The following is a 22,182-nucleotide window of genomic DNA, read 5'->3' as shown; positions in this document are numbered from 1 at the left end:
AAACTCCTTGTGACCTTGTCATTAGTCTTGTTTTCTATATTTTTTCAGCCTCAAACTACACACTAATAAGGCTTTTAGAAAGGAGGGATATGAATTTTAAAAAGCTTAACGCTCTCTATTTTGAACCAGAGTTCAGCTTATATTAACATTAGATGAGTGTTGAACCAAATATTTTACTAAAGCAGAAATGTGTACTTACTCAGTTTTCTTTCTGCTACAAGAAGAAATTTAAAGCAGTCTATAAGACACCTTACTTTGTGCCTTCAATATTTAATTACTTTTAGAGGGAAGCAGTATTTCTTTGGTTAGAAAACAGCAAATACAGCTGACATAATATACAGGGCTTAGCTCTATCTTGCACAAGCCAGACTTTTACTGAAGAGCAGCAGAAATGTATTTATATGACTCTAAGCCATGCAAAACCTCAGGGGTCAGCCCACCGGGTGACTAATAGATTTAAGCCTCTCCAAGTCTTTTCCATCTTGTCTCACACGTGATAAAAAAATTCCCAAATGTTGCAAACTGTCACGTTGCAGCATTCTTACAATAAGACACAAAAAACCTCTCTCATTCTTTCCCCTCCTCTGCCCTCTCTGCCCAAGCGCTACAGCAAAGAGGAGAGGAGAGGAGAGGCCAGTCTTGCTATTTGACAGCCACCACCGTGCATTAATCCAGTCTATAGCCACAGTCAAGTGGCTCTGCCTGTCCGTTCCCAGGTGACATCCACCTTCACCCTTGCTCTGCAAGGTCTTCAAGATCCAGCAATAAATCAGGCTCCTCAGCTAATTTCCTGCCAAATTTATGCGAAAGGTAACCCCAACTATAACAATGTGTTTAAGCAGTTTAAGCATAACTGCCCATCCATCAAAGTTTTTTTTTTTTTTTTTTTTAACAGGCAGCAGACAGCATAACCATGTTTACTCAGTGTCACACATGATCTTCAGCCCAGACTAACATTGAAAATGAAGGAGAACTGCTGCTGAAGATAATATGGAAGAGGTAGGCCAGAGACAGCTATGCAAGGAGCAGAGCAGAAGAAATGTGTTTTTGTGGAGCAGTCCCTGATTTCATTGCCACCGTGCAGCCCACGGCTGTATTTAAGTGAAGCAATATTGCTGTCGGATTGCTGGGCAGGGACAGATCCTTCCTGCTTTTGAGCTATGTGTATGAAACTAAGCAAGCAAGCAAGCACTGATAAACTCCTGTCTGAAACACAGAATGGTGCGGGCTTTGGAGCTGGTGTTGACTCCAGCTGTGGAGAAGGGAGAACTCTGGCACTGAGCAGAGGGGATGTTTGCCACTGCGGTGCCACGTTGTGTGTCGCTGCCCTGCTGGTGCTCACAGCCTGTGAGCAAATGTCCCTTAGCAGGCAGCAGCAATGCTCCCTGTCCTTGCTGCTCTGGAAGAAAACAAGCCCAGATGTCCATCTGGAAGCCCTGCCTGGGTGCACGCATCACCCCTGAGTAGCTGCAGGACCATGCAGAGTGCTCGTGGAGAGCAATGAGGCACTGTGAAAGCTGGGGAGATGTCTGCAGCGCAGCAGAAGCAGACAGTGCATGACTCCAGGACTACACTGTCACATAGAAATCTGAATTTAACCTTGTTTTTCAAGATTATGGTTGACTTGGCCTCTGGAGAGAGAGAGGCACCTTCTGTCTGCAGGTTTTATTTCAAGTTGAGGTAGAGTATTAGCAATGAGAAGCAAACACAAGGTATATAATAGCATATACCTGCAGTACATAACAGATCCAAGTGGTTATTTAAATATACAAAAGTATGAGCTTAGAGAACGCTTCCCCACTGGCCACGTAAAATCATTTACATCAGGGAGGATCAAAGAATATTTGCATGAAATTTGCTGCTGCTTGTGCCATTTTCTACCTGGACACATGCCCTGGAAGCACAGACCAGATGACACAAACAATCCTATGCTGCACGTGACTTTTAAAGGCTTAAGGAACAGAGGCAAACGAAGAATGAAATAGGAAAACAAGTTCTGAAAATACCTTACCTTGTGTCCATTGTGTTGCAACTTCTCTCCCACCAGAAACCTGATGATCGCCTCCCATCTGCCCAGGGTCTGGGGATCCCAGGCGGTCACCATCAGGATCAGCTGCTTTGAGGGCATTTGCACCTGGTGGACAGCATACATGGTCCCATCTGCTCTCACCTTGAAGTCCAAGCTGTTGGTTTCATACCGAACTCCCTTGTTACCGGCACAGTTATTAAATTTTACTAGAACAGAGAGCAAGAGATGGAAGAAACGTGTGAGATTGGCGTGATAAGAAAAGCAATCAAATACAAGTTTCAGACATTTAATTTTCACTGATGTCTTCTATATCTCTAATAACCATCAAGGAAATGATTTAACTGTTTCTTCGACCTTTCAGGAGTGCTCTTGTGCTTTATCTCCATTCCCAGGGGAAGAAGTTGTAAGCCATTTTTAAAGTATTTGATACAGTTTCATTAGATCTCAAACACAGCTGTTCCCCATTTCTACAAGTGGATTTCTCCCTTGTTGCCATTATCTTTTAAATTCGACTGGAGTCTATTACCCACACTGTGGGTATTTTTTTGCACGAAATGTTCTCCATTTCCCTAACCCTTCAATAACCTACTTACCAGATAGCCTATTTGCACATTCTTAACTGAAATTTAAAAGCCCAGAACAATTCCATTATCAGAAATATAGAGGCAAAAAAAAATTACATGAAGAAAAACTAAAACCATTTTGGGGAGCGCATTCACTGCTGGAAGCAGGTACCCACAACCAGAGCTCCCATCCCACCCTGGCTGACCACTCCACACACTGCAGCTACAGCAAAGAGGAACTGTAAAACTTTGCTTCACAAACCACAACTCGTCATTTAAAAGCTTACACTGTCAGATCCAAGCTCCCCAATGGCTGGTATTTTTATTTTTGGCGTTTTTTGGTCAAATTCATTTACAGTCTAGTTTGAAAACTGTTTTTATTGGCATTATGAAGCATGTCACATACATTAGGCTGGAAAAAAAACAAACTATTGTATGACAAAATTGACAAATCTGATAGAAATTGAACCTGCAGCTAATCACATAGGAAACAAAACACTTTCTGCCATTCAAGTAATCCACGGGGTGGAACACACATGTGGTGAAAGAAAACATATTGTACCCGTAAAAATATCTCAAGTGAGTGTGAATGGATATACAGCTTCCTAGCTAGTCCTGTTACATGAGCTCTGTAATGCTGCAATTTCCGAGAGCTTTGCAGCAATGCTCCAAGATAAGGAATACCATCTAGCCCAGGTTTGATGTTGCCTTGGCAGGCACTTTGCAGAAGAAAAGCAAGGTAAGATGAGTCCTGCTTAGACTGGCTGTGGTGGGAGAAGGGATGCAGAGGCAATCCAGGCTAGAGGAGCTCCTGGGGCCAGTTTGACCCCAGCCATCTCTTTCTCCCTGTACCATAGCTGACTGCTTGTGCAGTGCTGCTTTGAGCTGAATCAGGGACTAATCTGGATTTAAAGGAAAACACCCAGGGGATGCCAAAGGGGAAAGAAAAAGGAGCAAGGAAACTGCTAACTGAAAAGCCCCCAGTACCACCATGCCATAGAGAAGTGAGAGGAGCAGATCGTGGTGGAACTTCTTTCCATAACTGGGGTGCTGTGATCATGCCATAACCATACATCTACAAAGGCTTTTTCAGGCTCTGTATTTATTTAAGCCACATTAGTACTTCTTTATGTGTGTAAATATATATATATTATAGCATATAATATATATATAATAGCAAATTATTCAGCACAAAGTAACTGTCACACACTGATTTACAAAAAAGAAGATGGCTAATGTTACCTAGTATATAAAAAAAGTGTGGGTAATGCTTTTAAGCAATTTCATCATTATAGACTACAGCTCTAGATTCTGGAAAGCCAAGGAAAACAAAAGTCCCTTAGTTTTGTTTTGGAAATCAAAACTGCCTGTCTTTATCTTTCACTGTCATTCAGCCTGCAATAAATAACCTCCATGTCTATCTCATCTGAAATGCTTTAGTCCAGACATTTGACCAGTTAACTCTGCTTTCTATCTCCAGAAGCATAACAAATGGTTTTTGGTGTAATAGGAAGCAGCATCTCCTGCATTACTCACAGTCTGAATGAAACATTGGCCCCCATTGTTGTAAGGGACAGGATATAACTTAATTGCCACTTTGACCACAGTTTGAATCTCTTGGCATCTTGCTTTCAGTCAGTGAGTGTCAGAGCAAGGTGCAGATAGAAGACTGAAGATTCAGCAATCTGGAGTGGAGGATCTCTGTCTTATGAAGGTAAGACTTCCACCAAGCTCAATAAAGAAAGAAGACACAAAAAAACCATGAAAGCTTACACTTCCATGGTTCCCAGAGCAGCTAAAAATCATCTCAAACTTCAAAGTTCATGTATACAACTTGAAGCAAAACTTTAAAAAGATTTATGACTCCGTGCTGAGGCTTCAAACTTCAGCATTGCCAGAGCTGGAGCTCAGGCGCCTCTCGAATTTTCACATGCCATGAAATTCATGGGCCAAGCCCAACTGGTGCCAATGACTACCAGTCCACTCAAGTCAGTGCTCTGCCTTGAGGTCAACTAGCACACAACGGCTCATCTCCATTAGATCAAAACTTCTTATCTCTTTTACTTCTAAATGATTGACTGAGAATAACGCATGGACCACATTAACTCCAAAACTCTGCTGTGCTATCATTGACTTGACCATAGGGACAATCCCAGGCCAGTGCTCAGACCTGTGCCGGTACTCACTCTAACAGTAAAAACATAGCCAACAAGCCTGTCCATTGCCTTCATTTAGTTTAGACTAGCCTGAAATATAGCAACTCATGAAAGCACTGAATGAGGTCACACACAGAGTCACTGGCAGCTGCAAGAACCAGCACTGGACACCTGGAGCAGCTGTGACGGCCTCGGAGACCCACAAGGTGGCTGATACCAGCAGGGAAGGTCTCACCACCCCTCGAGACCACCCTGCTGTGCTTCATCTATCAGGAACTTCTGAAAATCTCCCTTGCATTCACAGCTATAACAAATATGTGCGAACACACTGAGTGCTTCGCTGCTAATGCGTTATTTATTTTCAGCTCTATGCCATCAGCATTATTAGAAAGAAGGTACATCAATTGGTGTATTATTGCACTCTTCTGCTATATAATGGCAGTGCAAAAAAGCGACTTCTATCTATACCTCCTGAAGTACCAACATATCATATAAGAAAAGACATTTGAAGAAGAGAGAAAGGAGTGATAATGACTGCACATTAAAAACAATTCAGAGCTTACTTTGATTTTATTGAGATTAAAAGAAAGCCCCACAGTGTACTAGTAGTCTGAGAGAAAAAAATAAAATAAATCCCTTCCTATACATGTATGTAGTGATTTCAGGACTCAAAGTACTTAAACATCTGCTTAAGACACAGCGCATTGCTCCAATATGCTGCTCTGGTGTCATATGTCACTGTGTCGACTTTTATGCTCCATTATCTAAAAATGGCTACCTCTTAGACAAAGTCCCTCTGTGCCTTGCTAATTACTTCCATTAGTTTAAAACAAACTTGACTAGAGACAGAGAAAATCCTGAGAGAAATTAAGTTTAATTTTTTAAACAAGCAACATGTCTGCTCCACATTGCTCTTCCCAGGTAGCACAGGTAGATGAATGCTCGGCAATAAATCAGACACAGCCAGCTCCTCTGAAGAGGCTTTAGGAGCTGCAAGCACAGGAAGCTTTCAGGGACATAGGAATTCTATAACACAGTCACTGCTGGGGACTGCACCTCACACGATGGCTTGGAAGGCAGCAAATAGGCCCTGGCTCACCCAAGTGGCACCCCACAAGCTGCATGGAGGGACTCTGGGGACATATGTGGCAGTACGGAAGTGTTTTAAAACCAGGCCAGGTGACGTGGCATGTCCCACAGTGCTGTCCTAGGCCTCGCTGCTACTACAAAAGCCAGGTAGGAACTCGACACTGCTGCAATTCAACCTCTCCGTGATGAAATGCACCGACGCTTTTGTGACAAGTTTTTGACTAATCGATGCACCATGACAGGCAGCAATTTATGTTCTCAATTAGATGACACACGATTGCATGTCAGAAAAAAATGCTTTAATAAATCAGTGCAGAAAGCCTAGGCTGATCCCCTGCCGCACCCCTGTGGGTGCTGCTATTCTCACTGCTGAGGCCCTGCAACCACTGTGGCCATGGGTGAACGCACCTTCGGTGGCTCCAAGGACACCACCACTGAACTCCAAAGCATCTCTCACAACAATGAAAACTAGATATGGCTCTCAGAAAACCCCACTGTACATTAGTACCACCTGAAATCTTTAATTAACTGCTGAATCCCTGTGACTGTCAGGTGATGTACAAAACTCAGTACTAAATTCAAATAGAAACTTCCACTATTCCACCAGTAAAGACCCTGCCTCACTCCCAGAACATACTGCAAAACCCACAGTCATTCATTGTCTTGTGTAAGGGAGTACAATCAATGCCTCAAAAATTGCTAATCATCCTTCCAACTAAGCCCTCTGCTTTCCCTCAGTTTGAGGCAAGGCAGCTGTGGGGGACGTCCACAAACAAATCTCAATGCAAATGTTCTCCTACAGCCACTACTAATAAGAGAGCTTAACTTTGCAGATCACTTCAACCACAGAGCGAAGACAATTCAGAAACTCATCAGGGCCTGAATATTAGGGACCACCACGTTGAGCTGCTGTTAGGTACCGCTGCTGCTATTGCTCTAGGCACCATTTGTACACAGCACAGATGCAGTAAAGATGAACTGCTCACATTTTCACAACATGGTCGCAAGGACTGCCATTAGTAATCCTATGCTCATCCTCCTTGTTTCCCTGTGAAAATGATTCTTTGGAATGTTACATGACTACTAGGAAACAGTTTTTATATGTATATACACACACACATATGTATTTTTCTATGGATATACATATAGAATCACATATATATATATTTAATATTTTTTTCAAATATTTGTGTATACATTTGGAAAAAAACACGTTGTTCTGTACTAAATACCATAACTCAAGGAAAGGAGGTGTCTTCCATATTTTCAAATTCCACCTCACCTCTACTCTATGCTCTCATCAAGACAGAAACTAAAATTTCATTCAATGGCAGAAAATCATTTTTTAAAATTCATTTAGAAAGCTGTAAATCTATGCAATTTGAAGTTGATGCAACTCTTGACTTTAAAATAATTTAATAAATAAACAAACATTGGCTCTGTTTACCAGACTTAGGTCTCTCTGTGGACACAAATCTATCTTTCTTTGACCAGTTTGAAGTCTAAAGAACACTGCATGAATTTAACATTCAAAAGCTGGAGCATCAGTAATTAGGATTTCAGATAAACAGCAGAGCCACGCATCTATCATTTTTACAGGACGGTAAAAAAAAAAAAAAAAAAAAACTTTTTTTAATATACTCTGGAAAAATGTTCAGTGATGCTTATCGAAAGCTTATGCTGAAAACAGCATCAAATGCCTGATGAAAAGAAAACCAAGAAGGCACCCTCATTAGCAGGCTTTTAGGTTTAACCCTTTACCCTCATCATTTTTAATTGCTTCTCTATGAAAGGAGGAAATACAACAATTTGATATGCTGAAATAGGTATTGAGTGATGGGCAGAGAAACTGCAGGAGTCTGCAGCAAACTGCTGGGCATCTAAGGAAAAAAATGGTATCTTTCTTCAAAAAAGACACAGGGTAAAAAAAAATTCAACAAGTTTTGCATTGTTCCCTTTTATTATTTAGCTTGTTAAGCTAGCTGGACAGAGTCAAATGATCAAGTGAGGATCTTGAAAGATGTACGAATACACTGAACCGCCTTGCCCTCCAAATGTCTGAGAAATACATTGAATTTAATAAGACTATAAATGGTATAAACCAAAGAATTCACTTTAAGCCTTATCCTTCTGGATTCTCCTTTAACTTCTCCTAGTCCATTAAAAAGTGCCCCCTCTGGCAAGCTGCACAGTGCTGCAAGAGCTAGAAGGATAACACTTATTTATTAGGATATACCCCCTGGCATGCCATAAGCCCATGGTTCAGGATACGGGTCCCTCCAGGACTCTGTTTTCACCATGGTTTCAAGTATTAGCACTGCAAAGTTGTTTTGTTCCTGATGAACTTCAAAGCAGCAAATACATACCCCTATTTATAGTAGGATCCTCTCTCTCCCTCAGGTCGTGTCTCTTGAGCAGCTTCCCGTACGCCTGGTGTGCTTGTGATGAACCTGCACCGCCAAGTCCACCCTCACAAACACCTCTAATATGGGGATGGCTTAACTACGACCTCTGGAAATTTGGGATGTTGGGGTGAACTGCAGAGTCCTGAGCATGTACAAAAACATCCCTTTTATGCGATGTCTAGCAAATGGCTTCTTTTCCTGCCCTGGCACTCCCAGCTCAATGCTCTCACACACCAGCCCTCATCACCTGCATGGGGCTGGCAGTAGCCCTGGTCAGCATTTGCCGGTGTGTCACCACATCAAAAATAAAAACAAAACAAACAAGAACAGAACTTCTTAGTGGACAGGAACCTGTTGTCTACGAACAGGCATGAAACCACTCAGTTAAGCAAAAATACCTGCGTGTTCCTCAGCACCCTGTGAGCCCACTGCATGCTTCCAAACGGATTTCTCCGTTAAGTGCTAATGCTAAACAAAGAGCGCTGTGCCTCATTGGAAAGTTTAATTTGAGAAAATAAGTACGTAGTGCAAACTTTTACAGGGACACATTTTCGAGGCATATTTCCTTATGCTCACACAACCCCTCTATGATTCTGTGAGGAAATTCTTTTACATCAGTGGGAACAAACTGCAGTGAAGAGAATTCCCGCTGGCCACACTGGAACCCACAGCAAAGCTGGGAGCTGAATCCTGAAATTCAGGCTCACAGTTTCTTATTCAAACTGTTAGACTGCACTGCCTCAATCACCCATACATAGGCTAACCAAATGTAAGAGAGAAAAATTTTAAATGGGAAAACGGACTTTTACAGACACTTCAAAAAGCAAATTTTCAAATTAGCACTGGGTTAAAAAATTAAGAAATGTTACACAGCTTATTACTGAAATTGTTCAATAAAGCAGAGTTCTACGGAGAAACATAAATGCTTGGTGGAATTCTGGGACCAAAATATTTTATGTACAAAAGGCTAATGCTGAGAGGAAGACAAAAGGATCCTGTTTCCCTTGTACTAAAAGAACAAATACATACAGGTACAGCAGGCTTTTCAAGCACTGTGAAAGAACTTGGAAATGTTGCTGTTTCAGTGTTTTGTGGAAACAAAACCTAATTTGAGCCATTCCACTTACAAGCAATGAAACATATAAGTCCTGAGTGCTATTTCTGTCGCACTCCTGCTTACAGTTAATCCAATATTATCATACAAAGCACTAGATTTGCTTTGCAGTTAATAAAATACTCAGAGCCCTTCTTCTCCTGTACAAGAAAAGCAATGCAAAAACAAGAAACAATGATAGCTGTAAAACCTGATAGAAATAATGTATAATTTTCAACCTGTCATTACTAATTTTATGGGTTACATTTTCAACCACATCCCTATAAAAATATTACACTAATAAACTCTTAGTGTCTTTATTTAATATTCATAGTACTGTGGGAAAACCCAACTTTACTGGTAAAAGGTAAAAACGGCTATTCAAAAAGCTACTTCAGAGACTAATAAACATATCCGTAGTGATCACGTTTAAGAGTGTACAGTTTAAGAAAATGCTTTGATACAGAAAAGCGTTGGAAATAAATGGATGTATGTTGGTTGGTATACAAATGTGTATAAAAAGTGTGCGTATCCACACCCTTCGTAAAGCATTGATTACTCTTTAAGGGTTCACAGAGTGAAAAACAAAAACAATGAATGAGTTAGCAGAATTAATGAACTGCCCAACATGTATCAGCTGCTGAAAATGTTTAGCATGATTTAGCATTTTCTTTATGTTACTTTCTTGCAGTACTGCTGCAATTTTACCCATTTTCCATATCTCAGGTCAATGTTAAACATCACAACCAATTTTCTGAGGATTATTTATGATCTCTGAGCTATGAATTCTAATATTTGCCTTACTGGAATAATAATAAATTACCATAACAATTTACCATTTGTAATTACATTAAACAAGATCTTTCTTTATTTATCTTCTTGTAATCTTTAGATACAGTAAATCATCCTATATTGAATATGGAATAATACAAAAATCCTGGCATTTCCAACCTCTTGCATATGTGTTAGAAGTGACTCCATGTGCTAGTCAACCAGTAACACCTCTGCAGCAGCCAATGAGGAGAAATCTATCTCAAGCAGCAATAAGATAAATTTGAAAAGGAACATGAAAGTATTTTACATTTAAAAATGTATTTTGAATTTCCGCACTTTGAGTTCCAAAGCTCAACCCCCTCCACGATCAAATGATCCATACAGGATTTGGGCACACATTATTAAACTTCTAACTACCTCGTGTTCAAGTTCATGTTGTGCCCTCACACAACCAGTACTGCCTCCAACAGGTTTTAAGCTGCAATCCTTGTTCATGCACAGTAATTTATTGAAAACAAAGCAAAACAAAACTGTGGGCTTGGTAGAACTGTACAGAAAATCCATCTTTTCATTTCCAGAGCCACCTAAATGCTTTCAGTGCCTTTTCCAGCTTTATATTCAGTTTTAGCAGCTCTTGCTTACACACGGTTTCTGTTTCTATGGCCAGATGAAAAGAAATAGGAACAATACATTTCAACACACTGAAATTGGGATCCTTTAGAAAGTCATTCTGTCACCTGTACAGTCAGCCAGTAGCAATGAGGAGTTGAGAGTACATTAAAAAAAGATCTAAATCCCATTCAAACAAAACAAAACCAGCCCTACAGTAAACAAAACCCAATTCCCAGACACTGCCTGCCTCCTTCATATTCCCACCAGTGCTATTTTTCATTTACTTGAAGCCAATTCAACTAAAATATATGTTTTTAAGAAGGGGAAAAAAAAAGTGTATTTCACTTTTGGTATTGGAATTGGAGGGGAGTACAGACCCCCTGGAGAGAAGGACTGCAGAACATGATAGAAAAGATGAATCACTGTGGCAACAGCCAGCCAGCCATTAATTTTCAGCAAGCCAGGAGTTGGTCCAATTAAAGCAGGCTTCTTTCTCTACATTAACATGCTTTATTCTTTTTTTTTTTTTTTTTTTTTTTTTTTTTTTTTCTGAAGCTAAAACATCAGCTCGAGACCCCAAAGGCTTTTCTATTTAGGATCAATCAATCTACCTTGCTGCACTGTAAAACACACACTGTCAGCTCTGAGGCTAGCTCAAAAAAAGAGCAACAGCGGAAAAAATTTGATAAATCGACATGTTCTGGCAGTTAGTTGAGGGATTCTTCCTACACTGTCACTTATTTTTATCTGATTAGAAACCAGTATTAGTAAAGGGAATATTACCCTCTATTCTCTTCCTGGTATTTAAAATTGTGCTGGGAGGAGTCATTTGATCCCCAATCTTCTAAATCCAAGCCAGAAGCTTACCACAAAGGCAGAGATGCTACCCAGATTTCAAAAGGCAGTGAGTTTGTATTGGATTTGCATGATGTGGAACTCAAATCTGAGCCTTTCCCCCAGTACAGGAACACGAACCTGCATCTATTAGCGCTCCATGTTAGAGACAGTTGCTGCTTTCCACATTTTTATGCTTAATACTTTACCCTGGGTATGCAACCTCGCCTCTGGTTTTCCAGCACCTATTTTGGCAACAATTGCTTTGCCTGGGATTTCCTTGCCTGTTTGAGATCCTATCACTCTCCTTCCACCCTCCTGAGACATTTCAAAAATGATTAAATAATAAATGAGACAGAGGCCAGTAAGAAGAACACATATATGTTCTGAATTCCCTTGTGTGGGAAGGGCAAAACAGCACCATGAGCTGGGATAACTTAGAGGATTACCCCTTTTTGTGGTGAATGCCACAGTAAATATACTGTTGGCTTCCAGTCTTGTTCTCAATAGACACTTTTATCTTTGGCTAAAAACCTTGACATAGTTTCATTATTGCAGTCCTCCTCTGTTCTTAATAGTAAGGTAGACCAAAAGCCATTGGGCTGAGCAGATGTAGCTTTTGATAAAAATGCAAATAAAGACAACCCCAGTTCAGTATATTTTGATCACATCAACTGCATGGCACTTCCTGTCAAATGTTAACTTCTTATGGACGACCATTTTTTACTCTTTGCTCTTTAAATTCCATGCATCTGTAGGATAGTACCGAGATTCACGATGGCACTAATGAGATCATTTTGCAATTAAAGGCTAAGTAGAAACAAACCTCTCACCACTCTACAGGAGAGTTTGGGTTCTCTGATTAAGCAGCAGTAAACAAACCTATTTCAGTGTTGGTCCTGTTGCACAGGCTCTCTATGATTAACTCTCCAAACAAGATGGACTGATTGACCCCATGGATTAATCAATGAGTTTCTCAGCTTCAGAGCAAAGTGCAAGTTGTGGGAGTTACCTGCATTAGTATGCATTTTAATTATTATTACTACAGCACTGAGTACGTAAATCCCAGGGCACTTTATCTGGACGTTTTACCCGTAGCGCTAATGATTTTCACAACACTCCCATGTTTGTCCAACTACCTACATGGGAAAAGATTTTAAGCATCACTACATGATTTTAAGAATCACTACATGATTCTTGAGGAAAAGCTACAGATTTTACAGCAGCCTAATGCCATAATTATAAAGGGAGGATCCTATGTAATTGCAGGGCAACCTCTAGGTTAAAGACCCCACCCTCCCATGCAGGAGCATCACCGTAAGAAGCTATAGGGTGGAATGGACTGAGGGAAACCTGGGGTGTGTCGCACCAAGCACCTTCCCCTAATCAATTCTGGGCAGAGCAGAGAGCCCCAGCACTACCACTATCAGAATCATCTATGGTGTGGAGCAGTGGTGGGAGGCGGGAGAGCATGCACAACATCTGCACCACTGCAGCCATCCCCACCAGCCCCACTGATAACAGCCCCGCACCTCCAGGGATTCTTCCTCTGCCCAGATCTATCTTATTGCAACTTGCCAGAACGGTATTTGAAACACACAGGGAGCTGAAGGAAAATTTCAGGGAGAAAAAAAAATGTGAACACAGGCATTTGCAGCCTAGGAAGAGAAGTTGAAAGAGATGCTCTGACCGCAGCTGTGTCAGATAGCCTCCGGCTCTTCTCTTCTCCTGCTCTTCAAAAACAAACAAACTCTCAACTCCTAGAAACAGAGGCTGCACATGTCAGGAAAAGAAAAAATCAGACGTACCAGTAAAGACACTGAACTCCTCACTGACTTGACTTGCGTGTAAACAATGACAACTTTGGGCTTGACTGTTCTTATCTTCCTGAGCCTGGCTCAGGAGCAAACATGCACTCATCCAGGGAGGCCAATCACAATATAGCAAATTAGATGTTTCAGGCAGGAATATTAGAATTGAATTTATATATATATATATTTATCTGTAAGAATCAAGGCTATGTTTCACCTGCAGCCTGTGCACCTCTGCTTGTCTGTCTGTACAAAACCAGCAATAGTCCTTTCCTTCAGCTGTAGCCTACACAAGAGTTCAGGTTTCAAGAGAAATTAATATTATATGGACTCAAACACTGTTTGGCACTCTGTGTACTCCTCTGCTTTGACGTTTGGACAAATTCAGGCAGCTTTATTTACAGATCCAGAGGCTCTGGGTTCTGTTTCTGGCACTTGGTCAGAGGGAGCTGAAGAAGTGGCCGTGATGCTGGAGCTGCACTTCGACAGGTAATAAATACTGGGCACGTCGAGAGACAGAGGGGCTGCACTGCTGCAGAGAGCCGTGATGCTCCTGTCCTGGGGCCAGGCTGAAATGCCCACTGACTTCATGGGAAATTCACCCACACAGCAGGAAATTCACAGCAGAAGGGGCACCATGATCATACACAGCTCCACGCTTTCCCACGTTGGTCACTGGCCAAGTGACCACCCTGCTGTGGCCATGTCCTGACATCTATGTCTCTGCAGCCATGGGCTCAGCTGCTGGTGTTTTGGATGGAGGTAAGCAGATGAGGTTTTTCCATCATTTTTCGTCCCCCCCTTCACATGTACCCCTTTCATCCCTTCTTACTGCAGCAGTCCCCACCCGAAAGGCAGCACTGACCTCCCCTGAAGAATGACCTCGGGACTCAAACGACCTTAAAGTTGACAGAGTGCTTTTGGCAGGGCTCGCTATCCTCAATTAAAACAAAGAGAGACTAAAGCCAGTAAATTAGAGGACGTGACAAATGCAGCACAAAGCACTGCCGATCCCAGAAGGTATCAAATTTAGTGTTAAAGTAAAGAAACAATAGGGAAGTCCAAGACATTTCAGAGTGTAGTGAATCAAATTAAATTGCCTGAAATTCCACATGGAATACATTTGACAAATTTCTTTCCCCCTCTTCAGCTTTCTGTTTGAGATGAACTGTCGTCTGGCAGCTTCAAACGTCTGGCACAGCTTCAGCTTCAGTTTGCTGGGGCTGAATCCAAACACGAACCTGAACTTTACCAGTTCTGCTCTTTTTGTAAACATACTTGCTGTGGCTGCCAAATGCTTTCCAAAAGCACACAAAACCCAGAATCCAAAAGGAAAACATTGTCTTGCTGCAATAAAATTTGCATTTTACCCCCTGTTGGTAGCAGCCGGTTTGCAGAGCAGTGGGGCAGAGCCCACCTTGCCCTGTGTTTCGCCAGGCATTTTGGAGGGGACAGCAGGGAGTAGGGATGTTTAGTGGGATGGATGTGAATCCCCTACAGCCAGGTACGAGCCCATCCCACGGTGCTGCGGCCCCGGTGCTGCCTTGTCTCCTGGGGCTGCGGGCAGCTCATAATGCAACAATTAGCAGTAGGATTCTTCAGACAGGCTGGCTAAGACAAGCAGTAAAATGTCATTATACACGTGTCATTGACAGTGAGGACCAGTTTAGATTACCCCTGTGAGTAGTCTCAGGAACAAATTCATTTTAAGGTAGGGAACTTCAGGCAGGGGAAGAGACAGATATAAAGAGGGTTATGATCAAATTGCTCCTGAGAGCAGATAGCATCAGCCTTGATATATCAGATTTTTTTTTTTTCTCATTTTGCTTTTAAAACAGACCTGTTTTTGCAAAATGGTTATAGCGATGGCACAGTTCTTTGAGGCAGGATGCAATTCCTCTCTGGCAGCAGCCCACTACCTATGCAGATTCTCTCTTACAGGTGATATTTTTTTTTTTTTCCTTCCCATTTCTAAAGCTTTTTACAACTACCAAGTCACATAAACTATACAAGTGCAGAAGGCTAAAAGGAAGACACCTTTAGGATGAAGAGCAGCTAATGACAGAGGTGGGTGGATTCTGGCACAACACAGGCAGGCAGATGCTGTTAGAAAAGCGTATTTTGTTGTCCACAAAGCGTCGGCCTCATCTCTCAGAGCCACATGGAGTTCCCACTGCTGCCCAAAATAGACAACATCTGGTTCATATACACTCTGATTTATTGCATCTCTTCTCTCCCCCTGGATTTTAATTATAACTAGATCTTGTAACTATTACATTTGTATTTGGTTTATCCATCAAGATGTTTTTCCAAGCTATTTACTACAAACTGAAAGCTGCATGTAGTTCTAAAAATAGTACAAACCCACAAAAATATGTGCATGGCCTTTATTGAAGAAAGCCCTCTACTGAATATTTAGACAAAGTAAAAGTACCACTGAAACCAATGTTTTGCAAGCAAGTACTTACTTGATTTCCTGAATGGGAACAGACCAAAGAAATTGCTTTTTCTTTCAGTAAAAAAAGCAAAGGAAATGACACACAAAACTGACTACTGCTGCTAATGTTAATCAGCATGGTAATGGCCAAAACTCACTTGTTATTGTACCATTCTGCTCACAGGAATTGTTTTCGGGATGCTGAACTAGTTTTGATGGTCAGGTGTCAACATTTTAAAGAAGCTATCGAAGGTGGCACTTTTTCAGCAGAACGGACATACCGACTGTGCCAGAAGAATAAAACATCGTATCTCCCCTGGGGAAAAAGTAATACAATAATGAATGTAGTAGTTAGAAGCTTTCATATTGAGAGGTTTTTAGGATTTTTTTTTTTTTTCCTCATGAAACTCTTGATCTTTCTGGGAACAAGTTGATTTAGAAGGAACTTTTTGATTTGTATGGTTGAATAACTAACACCACAAAAGAACACACAGTGCAATAAATAAATACCACTTGTGAACTTCAGATCTTTCTGCCGCTGCTTCATCCATCAAAACTAATTCTGTAAAAAACAAAGGATGTGACAAACCCAACCAGCCTTTCCCTTATCTTACAAAAAGACTGAAATCTATTTCTGGAAATGTCATAATGTTTCTATTAAATGATCGACTCTGCTGAAAATGTTTAGCGGTCCTACAGAAAAGCCATGAGGACCAGCAGCCCTCCTCCCTGCAAAACAAATGCAGTGACTGAGCAGCTCAGGTCCAAGTGCTTGTGCAGAAATCCTGTGTTCGTTAATTCCTCCATGACCCTATTCACGTGACAGAATCTCTGGGAGTACGATGAAAAATAGACTTTGCCACAGATACCGAAATTGCAAAGATATGAAAGCAGAAAGCACCGATAGCGTGCTGAGCCCATGTCTGCGCACTGACAAACTTGTGAGGTGGAGTAATACACTTGTAAGAAATATTTTGGCTCAAAATCATCTTTTCAGTTCTAAAGTACCTCATCCAAACAGGTATCTTCCCTTCTTTCAAATCCACACTGACATCCACTACTTCTTGTTTCTTACTAGAGGAGATACTACTAAAAAAATCACATTCCAGGGCAGTTTTCTTAGCTCTTCCCATCATTGTGCTGTCTGGTCCCTTTCGTTTCAATTCAGTTTGGAGAGTTCTAAGCTGACATCACGAAGTCAGGCCATGTAAGGCCACAAAAGTCGACTATGAAGTATGCCTTTTTATTTGTTTTTTTATTTTTTATTTTTTATTGATTAGTTGAAAAAGACACATTGACTGGCTGATTTATTTTAAAGGTTAAATGAGCATGATGAATGGTATCAAAGAAAGCCCTACTCAACCCTGATACCCCTTTCGTTTATGAACTATACAGACATCAATAGCCTAAACATATAATTATCCTAATTTACTGATAGGTACCAGAGTGTCATGAAGAAACCTGAGCTGCAGACTCATCCTCTTCTTACAGATGTGAAGGGAGCAGCTGGCACTGACCCCAAAAGGACACTCTGTTGGCTCTTACGTGCTGCTACCAACACTGGTAGTAGCACTTCAACACTTTAAAGTCACACATTTGCAGTTTTTTTAAAACCAGGCTTTAGTAAGGACTGCCAGCTACTGCTGTCAGTAATGTCTAGCTCAATGTAAACACTTCGTTAGTAACGTGATGAAACTACACCTTAAGGTTTATTCTAACCACTAAAATAAATCTTTCCACAGAACACATATGCACTTATTTATGCTGCACTTCTATGACCACACTTTTAATTTTTAATATTTAATTATTCATTGTGGATCATGTCTGAATTTAAGCTAATATGCAAACATGAGGAAGAAAGGGCACTTGTTTATCCCTTTATCTCACTTTTTTCCAATTAACTCAAGTTGTTCATTAATCACATTACTTTTCTGCTATGTGATAAGAAAAAAGAAAGAAAAAAAAACAAACAGCAAACATCCAAACAAGAAAAAAAAAAGACTCAATTTATAGAAAATATTTTACAAAATTTGCTTTCATGAATAAACTCCATTAAAGCAAGTATTTGTGTATAGGGATGGCTCATACTATTGACTTAGACTGCAAGCAGATTTTTCCTTCTTTTTTTTGCTTTTAATACCCTCACCACTATGAGTGAATTGACCTAATAACATATTATATTATGGAAATTAGCACAGTTTCATGAAGAATTTTGCCTTCTGTTCCATACTTGCCATGGCAATAAATGCTGCATCAACTAGCAATTTCATTTCTATTACCAGGTGCTATACCTGAATTAATTAAAAACAACATTTTGGGGAATTGGGGGCTTAACTACAAGTAACCAGCTTCTACATTTGTGTAATAAAAAGCATGTGAAAGGTTGAAATAAGAAACAAGAAAGATATTATTCAGTCCATAAAACCACACAGTTTTAATGACATTTCTGACCTTTAAAACAAACAGTATGAACAATGCATACAGACCACTGGGCAAATAATAATAAAAAAAGTGATAAGAAAAGTCAGCAAAGAAAAGAGGAACTACCCATGAAAAATCCTCTGAAGCTTCAACAGGACCAAATTTCCACTTAAAAATAAAAAAGAAAAAGAAACCCACCACCAAACAGCACCAGCCACATTGTCTGAAGAAGGTTCTTATCAACCACTGGGGTGTTCCTATGATTATTCTGATGTCTAAGAGTTTCTCATAAGTATTAGAGACATTTTACTGTTTGAAACATGGTTGGCAAAACAGAAAATGACTTTCTTTTCCTTGCACATAAACACTAGGAAGAGCCCACAGTCTGTCACCCAAATTACAGTTACTGAAAACTGTCCAGAAGTGGATGCAAACATCAACAAACCCTTCTGATTCTGGCTCTTTGAAATATTAACAACTTTCTTTTGGCTGCATAAAACATCACGGTCCTGGACTTTTAAAGATATCCCACATTTCAGTGCTGAAATACGTGACCTTGATTATTTTTATGCTCAAGCATAGCACCAGTTGATGTTCATTCACCACACTTGCATGCAAAAGCCAGTTAATTACGCTGCAAATTATTCTATTAAGCCATTTGCAGTCGCTCTTATCTGACCAGCCAGTGCTATCTGCTTTCACAACCAAGCTGTTACGCAGATGATGGGACAGACATTGAGCTCCACTGAACCCCCACCAGCCACAACATAAGCCTAGAATAAAGATGATTAACATCTGCATAGCTAATCTTCATGTCTTCCTGAAAGTTTATAAAAAACAAAGTAAAATCAGCAAACTTTTGCAGTCTGTCTTACCTCGGGAGCAACCACTGCCAGCCTCCCCTTCCTGCCCAGGCACGTGATGGCCAGATGCAGTGCTATGGGGTAGTCCCCTCCAACCACAGACTCTCAAGACCACCTCTCCCTCCTGCCATTGCTTTTCCCTGATGGCCAGCATTTCGATCTAGCCAACTTGCTACAAGCCAATCTCCAAACCTTTCCATTTTCTGAGCAGTTAGGCATGTGAGCACCTTGGGGCTGAACCTGGCTGAACCCAGCGGCCATGGGCAAGTCTTTCTGCTTTGCAGGATATTCCCCCGCAGATCCCCCCCCCCCCAATATTATGTGGCCTGTGTCCTCACATGATGAAAATAAGGTCATAAAGCTGCACACGGACAAGAAGGTGGGATATGCAACAGGGCGTGTGTACACAGCCAGGAAACCTGCCTGGCACCTACCTGCTTGGCTTTTTAGCCACTTATTTCCTTGAGCACCAAAGGTACTGAAGCTGTAAAATGAAAAGGTAGTGGGGAGGAATGTAACCATCTGGGGAAGATCCTGCCAACTAGTAGTTTCAGAAAGAAAAATACAGGCTGTCTTGTTTAAAACCACTGTCATATGTTTATGCAGCCCTCCTCCTTGGGTATTTGTGCTACACGACACCCCCATGGAGCGGTGATATTATATGTTAGCTGTCTACCCTGTTATTTCTGGCTGCTTAAGCAGCAAAGGACCAATATCCCGTTTGGCTATGCTCAGTTGGTGCAAGAGAAAACAGTGAGCTATTGCTCTGCAGCTCACTTCACACACTTCTTGTCCTTGTGTGCCACTGCTGGTTTTTGACAATGATTGACGACTTGTACCAATCGCTATTACTAGGAACTGAATGGATAAATTTCTTCATGAGCAAACCCTTATCTTGCAAACTCTGTGAGCTTTAAAGGTAGAAAGCTTATCCTCTGAAACAGTCTTTCCCTTCCAAACTACCTCCTCCTCCTTTCTCCTCTGATTTATTGTTCATCTTTACTGGAAAGCCGATATTTCTGAGTTACAAACTAGGGACATCTCAGGCTCTAGTTGTGGAGAAGCCAGCCACGGAAACCCGAGAAATGAAAAGCCAACGCTCCCACCAGCACATTAGCTGTTTTTAGCCCATAGCTGATGAGCTGTCAATCATACATGATTTTACATTAAATTTCATTTACATTTAAGTCACAGTGGATTGAGCAGTGGTGTACATATCCATCTGCCAGTTTCCAGTGACCATCAATAATTAATAGCCTCTGCTCACCCTATAATCTTGTTTACCAAGTTGACATTGACATCTTCCAGGCAGACCTGCTCTCATGAGCATGTTTCCCCCCAAAATAATTCACACCTGAAATGTAGAGCACACACAAAATCATTCTTTTAATGATGGCTTACTTCCATTCCATACATCACCTCCCTATTCCTGGGTACAGGAAAAGCACTTAGGTCATTTTGATTTAAAAGAGAGCTTTAGTTGTGCAGAGTCAAATATCTAGAAATGTCAGGAAAGCACCTAAGGCATTATTAAATTGTATTCACCTACTACTCCACATCCCACAGAAGAGCCAACAAAAGTGCTCGCGCCCTCTCCAACCTCTCACTCCCATGTCTGGTGGTGACAGTCTTGAAAATCTTGGTTCTGTTGCCATTGTCTGGTTTTCAAGCTGATATCTAAAGGGAAGACTGAAAGATGAAGGTCCTTGGCTTGGCCAAAGAGTATTCATTTTGAAAAGTCACATCGCTTGGCAAGCAAATACCAACACTTCATCTTTGGAAACTCTAACAGGGAACAAAGAAGAGCCAACTGAGACCTAGCAGGTTTAGGGCATCCAAAGCTGGTAGGCACCTATATAGCAACCTTCTGACCAGAGGTTTCCTACATTATTTGTTCATATTAGGCAGTTTCCTGACAGTGTTCAAGTGGCAAATTAAGGGCAAAAGATGATGAAAAGTCTGCAAAGAATACACTAAGATAAGCAAAGAGAAAAAGCAGTAACTCTTATCCTATTCTTGCATTCTGCTAGCTCTAAGCATTAAAACTTAGGCTAAACAGTATTCAGTGATTTATTCTGCTTAGCTCTAGGTAGACAGAATACTAAAATATTCTCTTCCATCTTAGCAGCAAGGCAGGGTGTGGGCAAGAGAAGTGAAATCATGTCTGTTTACACCACCTTTTAATTTAGCTGATTTGGGCTGAAAGGATTACATTAGAGATGAATTATCCCTTAAGAGGCTTCTTTAAAGCAAAGAATTAAAAAATAAAACAAAAATAAAATGAAAAGCTCAGGGCCTCCTAATACATGTGAATATTTTGCTGATTTCCTGCCCCCCAAAAAAATAATAATTCTTGAAGCAACAAAACTCTATTTCTTCTAGTAATGAACAGTAAAATCTTGTCTAGGGGGGAATAGTGATTAGATTGCAACTGCATTGTAAAGTCATTTTGCTTGAGACAATATTAAGATGCTAGGATGCAAGGTTTGATCATTAATTTTGGCTAACACTACACGTTAATGTTGTTGCAGTCAGATTTTTTTTTTTTCTCCTCTGGTTTTAGACAGCCTTAATCATGCTTACAGCCGGTTCTAATTGCTGAATTGTAGCACTCTCCACCTTCTCTAAAATGCTTGGGGCAAAAGAAATAGTGAAGATTGATGACAGACGTGTAATTAGAAGAAAATGTAAAGATCTGGTGTTAATCATTCAGAAATAATTTGATAAATATGAAATTCTGAAGAGCTCTCAGAATAGATGATAAAATGAGTACTGTAGCACAAAGCTAAGCAAATTTATACGTACCACACTCCTTGCAACTGGAAAAAGAGAACTCACATGAGCACACACAAGTGTGTGGGTATGCAAGGGAGGCTTTATTAACATAATGGAATTCAGCATGGAAGACCATCTGTTTTAATTGAGCAAGCTTATTCGTACAATGCTTTGCTCCACTAATCTTGTTTAGATTAATGTTAATGTTCTATTAAAAGGTAGTTTATCATCTCACAATACTGAGTTAAAGTGATCACACCCATAGTAATATTCTCAGCTCCTATGGAGGCAGAAAGTTCGCTCATTACCGGGCTATTGAT

General features: G+C 40.7%; 1 protein-coding gene across 1 annotated transcript in view; it reads right to left on the bottom strand.

The window, feature by feature from the left end:
- Positions 1–22,182, bottom strand: part of CDH4 (cadherin 4) — a 453,267-nt gene that overhangs the window by 174,497 nt on the left and 256,588 nt on the right. Inside the window, exon 3 of the mRNA XM_032198199.1 lies at positions 2,012–2,235. Within this exon, the coding sequence (XP_032054090.1) occupies positions 2,012–2,235 (224 nt within the window). The remainder of the gene's footprint in view (positions 1–2,011; positions 2,236–22,182) is intronic.

The sequence above is a fragment of the Aythya fuligula genome, chromosome 16, assembly GCF_009819795.1.
Source record: "Aythya fuligula isolate bAytFul2 chromosome 16, bAytFul2.pri, whole genome shotgun sequence".
NCBI lineage: Eukaryota > Metazoa > Chordata > Aves > Anseriformes > Anatidae > Aythya > Aythya fuligula.
Note: the sequence above shows the minus strand (reverse complement) of the source record. Positions and strands in the feature narration are given on the sequence as shown.